This window comes from Arachis ipaensis, chromosome B05 (assembly GCF_000816755.2).
Source record: "Arachis ipaensis cultivar K30076 chromosome B05, Araip1.1, whole genome shotgun sequence".
NCBI lineage: Eukaryota > Viridiplantae > Streptophyta > Magnoliopsida > Fabales > Fabaceae > Arachis > Arachis ipaensis.
Genome location: NC_029789.2, coordinates 8,424,087 through 8,431,718, shown reverse-complemented (window position 1 = coordinate 8,431,718; position 7,632 = coordinate 8,424,087). Strand labels below are relative to the sequence as shown.

Below are 7,632 nucleotides of genomic sequence, written 5' to 3'. Positions count from 1 at the left end.
TATGATTATTAAAATTCTATCTACTTATCTATTTAATATACTAAAACTGAGTTTTATCCCCAACTAATGAAGGTGAGGTGTCTTCTCGTGAGTTTTTTTCCTCTAAAATAAATGTACTATTTTCTCTTCTAAACTTATTTTATAAAAATTTTCTCTTCTAAATTTTTATGTAGAGTATAATTCGAATCACCATATAATTTAGGAGTACTATAAAAGTTTGTAATATCCTACTGACTTAGGACATTAAAGAAATACTCTATATAGTCAATAATAATTTAGAAGTTAAAGAAAAAATATTTTTATCATATATTTACCTAAATCACTAGAATATTACAAACTTTATAGTACTCATAACATCTTTTAAGCCATTTTTTTAAAATTATTTTGTATTAGAATAAAATATATTTTTTAATTGTTTTATATGGAATAAAATATTTTCTTTCATTTCTAAATTATTATTGACTATGTAGAGTATTTTATTTAAAATTTGAGTACATGCATGTATTTACCTAAGTTATTAGAACATTACAAATTTTTATAGTACTCCTAACATTTTTTAAGCCATTTTTTTTAAATTATTTTGCATAGGATAAAATATTTTTTTGTAGTATAATTTAAATAAATTTATTAAAAAATTATTAAAAAATATTCATGAGTTATTAAAAATGGACAAAATATTATTGTATGGAATTCGAATTGATAGATCACAAATATTTTAAAGAAATCTCGTAATTAAATATTTTGTTAGCTTTTTTTTTAATGTATAAAATGAAATATATATATTTTTAATTTTTAAATTATTAATTTTTTAATAAAATTCTTTTAATAAATTATTAATTTTTTAACAGCATAATTCGAATTATACCATGAATAATTCGAATCAGTCAAATTCGAATTACTTGGAAACGCGTGCGTGGGTGTAGGAATTACTGTGTGTGTAATTCGAACCCAGCTAGTTCGAATTAGTGTGTGCGTGTGTTTGTGTATAATTCGAACCCATGTAGAAATGGAGTTCGAATTTAGCTGGTTCGAACTACATATAAACGTGTATTGGTGAATTCATGAAGCAGTTTTCATTTTGGCTGATTTGTGTAATTTTAGTCAGCCATTGGCTTATATGTGTTTTTTACCCTTAAAAAATATATAACAAATTTAATTATTTTAAAAAGAAAGAAAGAAAAAAATGGTAAATTATGTTTTTATTATTTTATATAAACATACTTTTTATATACAAATTTAATTTTTCTAGTATTTATATATAATTTTAGTTTTAAATTATAAATACTAGTGTACCATTAGTCGTTAATGTGCTAATTTATTCAGTTTTTTATTATTAAATGTGTATAAAAAATTAGTTAGGATAACAAATTTTCTATAATTTAATTAAAATGTTTTAAGTTCAAGTTTTAGAAATAAAAAAATATTTTTTTATAAATTATATATAATAAATAGTATTTTAAAAATAAAAGTGTTCACTAACTTTTTTAATTTTTATATCTCCATATAATTAATAATATTTAACAAATTTTATTTTAATGTATATATTTTTGTCTCCACTTTTAAAATTTTCTGGATCCGAGTCTAGTCTTATGAAAAAAAAAATGAATCCTTAAATGAACTTACATAGTGTGTTGTGAGTGTGTTGTGTGGGTGTATAATACATAAGTAATGTCTAATATTAAGAGCTGTCTAATCTATCTCAAAAAAAAAATTGTAGATTTGGTCAGAGTTGTAAGTGAAAAGTCAAATCAAGTGTTGGAGGTGTGAATGTGCTTAAGGAATCATGATGGTGGTTCCATGATAACAGGCTTTATTATAGATTAGCTTCAATTCTTTTTGACTTTTTGATGATTTTGAACAACATCATCATGCCTCTGCCTCCTGTCCGTGACTTTCAAGCAACTCTTGCTTAATGTACAGCATGGTATTAATTAATTAGTAACTAATTAGGTGGAAGAGAGATAGAGAGAGAGAAAGAAGAAAGAATTATGAATGAATAACATAGGCAGCAAAGCACTGTTGTAATTGAAACTAATTATACAAATGTAGTATTTAATGTTACAAAAATGATTCGATTGATCAAAGTATTGAGCAGCAACAATGCTTAATTAAGATGAGAATTTATATAGTCATGCTCAAGCGTGGGCGTGGTTCTTGTTCCAGAAGCAGTAGGAGCTCTGACATGACCAACCATTGAAACCTGAAGAGCTTCTTCTTCATAGGCCCTTCTTTCCATCTCCACCATTCTTGATCTCTTCTTCACCCTCACAAGCATCGCCACCAGGAGCAACCCAAGAAGGAAAGCACCTAATGCAGCACCAATTGTGCTTCCAACCGCCACTTTCCACTGAGCTATGGGCTTCTTATTATACTCATCCACTTCAGAATCCACAACCACCATCCCAAAATGCCCATTCCTCTTGGCAACGCAAACAAACGGTGAATATTCGCTGGCTTTGGCCACCGTCATTCTCCCGTCTCCTTCAAAACTAGCACACAAGGGCGTCCCCTCATTCAGTTTTGTAGCATTGGTGAAATCAATAGTGAGAGGTTTATCACCAGACACAATTCCAAGTTGAAAAGGGTTGATGCTTGAGTTTGAAGAATTGGAATCTTGATCGGCATTGTAAGCTAAGAGTCCGAGAATTGGAGAAACAAGCTGGTAGCCAGATAGATCATAGTTAGAATAATATATAGAAGACCAATTAGAGCCCATATTTTGTCTTATCAACATGACCCTCTCAATACATGGATGAACGGTTACACCAACATTGAGATGAAACTCCTTTAGTTCAGCACCGTACCTTGTTAAGCTTCCACATCTGAACCTTACTGTGTCAACACTGATCCCTGCTAGCTTTGAAGGTAACTTCACTGACTCTGCTGTCCCTGTCTTGAAGTTCTTGTCCACTGACTTGAACGTGTAGTCTCTTATCATCAGGTCAAGAACATGAACCGATCTTATTATCTCACCATCACACCACGCCAAGGACAATAATATCATCAGAGTCAGGGGAATTCCAGATTTCTTCATCTGTCACATCAAGGAAGAGAGATTGTGTGTTGTGTTAATAGTTGAGAAAGTTTGAAAAGAATGAAGACTGATTCTTCTGCTTCTTGTAGTAATGCATGTGAGTGTGACACAATCAAATTAGCGCTGACTGAGAATGTGGCAGTGCTGCTAAAAAATTAAAAGAGAGAAAACGGTAGAAGGAATGATTCTGTAAGGTGGAGTGATGATGGCACGTTCATGGTGAAAAAGGAGGAAATAAAAATAAAATAAAATACTAATTATTATTATTACATGGTGAAGGAAGGATTAAAAAGGGTGGGAGGATGAAGCGTGCCTGAAAATGGAACAAAAGAGTATTGTTGTTGTGGGAATGGGGTCCAATGACACTAATTGTGTTTTGTGTAACATGTCATGTTCCCCACTTGGAGCACTTGATGGGGTATCATGTTACGATTAACATTTAACAATTTAACAACATGCACAGCGACTTTTCAACTTTCTTTGTTAACCCCACAGCAAGAAAGTTAATTTTGGATAGGGTGAAGTTGGTGGTGATGATGGAGATAAAGGGGTGACAGACTGAACCAGAGAATGTTGCAACTTCATTGCATGGATACTTTTCTTCTTCTGTGTACCTCAATTAGGAGTACAACTGTACAAGTGCTATGTGTGTATCTAGAAAGTACTAGAATCATTATCATACTTATTTTCAGCTACTCTTCCAATTAAGAGATAGTATTGTTCCGAACCAAATGTTTTTACTTTTTATTAGAAGAGGTGCAGCACACTTATCACTGTATGCAATCATTGCCGGGGAGAACATGAGCTCATTTTATTATTGTTCGGGCTTTTTATCTTTTTGGGTAACAGGCAACCCAATTTCCTGACCCATACAAAAAAGGACAGCAAACTTATCTAATATATGTCCCCAAAAAAACTTTTTAACTCTAATCTATACTTAGTAGACTGAATTGCCAAAAAAAAAGTAGAGGTAATAAGCCTATACTTAGACTAAGTGGTTAATGAGATTACTCTTAAACAAGCTGCACTTGATTCAAATCTCAACTAAGATTGGAATGAGATTTAAAAACTTCAAAATGTCAGTGTGTGAATAGTATAATGACCAAAAAAAACGTAGAGGTAATAAGACGAAAATAGAAATTGAGGTGTTAATTACTTAATTCTGTACAAATATATAGAAAAGACAATAGGTGAATTTTTTTTGTTGACCGACAATAGGTGAATTTAAAGGACTATCTTATGCTGCATAGTATTAGACTATCAATATCTATTTAATTTTTCACTTGGTTTTTTTTTGGTGACTTAATTTTCCACTTGGTTGCTGGGCTTTTAACCACACTAATAATAATAATAATAATACTCAACTCGACTCTTGATAATTTTTTTAAAGGATTATGAAATTTTCGAACAAAAAAAAATATATCATTTTTTGTTTTTGATATTTAATTTTGTGAGACTAGTTAGTCATTTTATCCATAATCTCTCTTTAAAACATATTTATGTAACATGTTAATCACTAATATATCCTCTATTTTATTTTTATAAATAAAAACAATTTAAAAATCATTAAGATTTCTTAGTTTTACACAATAAATTTAATTAATATATTTAAAAAAAAGTAATAAACTCCGCCTATGTTACACTTGCGATACATAGCCGGTTCCAAGCCCGGATAAAGGAGGAGGGTTGTGTTAGGTTTTCGACAACCAACATAAAAATATAGTCGAATCTCCATGACATGAATCAAAGACATTATTGCGCTAAAGCTAGGTCGTTGCCCGGAAGCAACACGCTGTATGGCTCGAGTACGATGTCAAATGAGCAAGAGCCGCTGCATCGGTGCCCGGATGTAGTATTAAATGAGCAAGGGTTCTCGCGTTTTTGTGAACAGACGAGGGTAAATAAGCTAGTTCACAAAGTAAAAGGTAAAGGTCGGAGTGACAGAAGGTTAAGATTTGGGACATGGAACATAGGCACTCTAACAGGAAAGTCCATAGAGGTGGTGGACACCATGATAAGGAGGAAGATTAACATTATGTGCCTACAAGAAGCAAAATGAGTTGGTGCGAAGGCTAGGGAGTTGGATACTTCTGGTTTCAAACTTTGGTATACAGGAAAGGTGAAGAATAGGAATAGGGTTGGAATTATTGTGGATAAGCAGTGGAAGAAGGACGTAGTGGATGTCAAGAGGGTGGAAGATCGTATCATCTCTATCAAACTTGTGGTGGAGGGAGGTGCTTTCCATATGATTAGCGCCTATGCACTGCAAGTGGGTTCGGACGAACAACACAAGATAAGGTTTTGGGAGGATCTAGAGAGTGTGGTTCAAGACTTCGGGAGATAAGATTTTCTTAAGAGGAGATTTAAATGGCCATGTTGGGAGAGAAGTGACTGGGTATGGGAGTATTCACGGAGGCTATGGTTTCGTGGTGATCAATGCCGATGGTAAAACTATTTTGGACTTTTCCTCAACCTTTGATCTTCTCATCGCAAATACATGTTTTAAAAAGAGAGACGAACATCTTATAACCTATAAAAGTGGCATGACAAGCTCTCAAATCGACTTTTTTCTTGTTGAGGAGAGTCGACCAAAAATTTTGCATTAATTGTAAAATTATCCCAAGAGAGAGTTTGACAACACAACACAGGGTGCTCGTCATGGATTTTCACATTGAGCAAAAGTTGAGGAAAAGACATCATACGAAGAACCCAAAGACGAGGTGGTGGCGGATGAAAGGTGAGGAACAAAGAAGCTTCCTAAGACGGGTATGAGAAGAGGCAAAGTGGGATGGGAATGGAAGTGCGGAAGAGATGTGGAAGGAGATGGCAGAAGTTATTCGAAGAAAAGCAAAAGAAAGCTTTGGTGAATCTAAAGGAATAGGACCAAGAGACAAGGAGTCCTAGTGGTGGAATGCGAGTGTACAAGAAAACATAAAGATAAAAAGGGAGTGCTTTAAAGAGTGGTCTTTATGGCGCAATGCAGATAACTGGGAAAAATATAAGGCGGCTAAGAAATAGATAAAAGTGGCTGTAAGTAAAGCAAGAACAAGAGCATATGAGGGTCTCTACCAGTCTTTGGGCACGAAAGAAGCAGAAAAATGTATATATAGAATCACAAAGAGCCGTGAAAGAAGAACGAGAGATTTGGATCAGGTTAAGTGCATAAAGGATAAGGATGGAGAGGTGCTGGCTCAAGAGGAGAAGATTAATGAAAGGTGAAAGAGCTACTTCTACGAGTTATTTAATGAGGGACAGAAGACTCTTCCGAGCCTTGGTCGGTTATGCACAAGGAAAGAAGATCAAAACTTTGACTACTATCGAAGGATTCGAGACTTCGAAGTAAAAGAGGCTCTAAAGCAGATGAAAAATGGCAGGGCAGTAGGACCTGATAATATCCCGATTGAGGTTTGGAAGGGCCTTGGAGGAAAAGGCATCAACTGGTTAACCAAGCTTTTTAATGAGATTTTAAGGTCAAAAAAGATGCCTGATGAGTGGAGAAAGAGCACCTTGGTACCTAACTACAAGAATAAGGGGGATATATAAAGTTGCGGAAACTATAGAGGGATCAAACTCATGAGTCATACCATGAAGTTATGGGAAAGGGTGACAGAATGGAGATTGAGAAAAGAGACACAAGTAACAGAGAACCAATTTAGATTTATGCCAGGCAGATCTACCACTGAAGCGATATACCTATTAAGAAGGATGATGGAGAGGTATCGTAGTAATAAAAGGGATCTACATATGGTGTTTATTGATTTGGAGAAAGCATATGATAGGGTGCCAAGGGAGGTCTTATGGAAGGTTTTAGAAAACAAGAGAGTAAAGATCATATATATTCGTGCAATTAAAGACATGTATGATGTGGTCACAACTAGTGTGAAGACTCAAGGTGGTGTGACAGAGAAATTTTCTACTGGTATAGGATTACACCAGGGATCATCCTTAAGTCCATACATTTTCACATTAGTCTTGGAAGACTCACAGAGCACATCCAAGAGCCTGTGCCATGGTGCATGCTTTTTGCCGATGATATCATCCTTATGGGAGAGTCAAGGGAAGACCTAAATAAGAAGTTGGACTTATGGAGAGAAGCTCTAGAAGTGTATGGTCTGCGCATAAGCTGTAGCAAGATGGAATATATGGAATGTAAGTATAGTTTGAGAAGGGAAAACCCTAATATAGAGGTGAAGATTGGAGAAAACATCATACGAAAAGTTAAAAGTTTTAAGTATCTTGGGTGCATCATACAGGATAATGGAGAGATTGAACAGGATGTAAATCATAGGATCCAAGCAAGTTGGTCAAAATGGCGGAATACATCTGATTTTATATGCGACAAAAAAGTGCCTTTAAAACTTAAAGGTAAATTCTATCACACCGCTATAAGACCGGCTATACTTTATGGTACGGAGTGTTGGGCGGCCAAAGGGGAGCACGAACATAAGCTAAGTGTGGCAGAGATGAAGATGCTGAGATGGATGAGTGGTCATACGCGATTGGATAAAATAAGGAACGAAGATATAAGGGAGAGAGTTGGAGTAGCACCCATTGTGAAAAAGATGGTTGAATCGCGTCTCAAGTGATTTGGACATGTG

The 7,632-nt window shown here is 34.5% G+C and overlaps 1 protein-coding gene across 1 annotated transcript; it reads right to left on the bottom strand.

Annotated features, from left to right (window-relative positions):
* On the bottom strand, positions 1,987 to 3,833 carry LOC107642781. Its single transcript, XM_016346255.2, has one exon. The coding sequence runs from the start codon at positions 3,032 to 3,034 to the stop codon at positions 2,105 to 2,107; it is 930 nt and encodes a 309-aa protein (XP_016201741.1). The 5' UTR covers positions 3,035 to 3,833; the 3' UTR covers positions 1,987 to 2,104.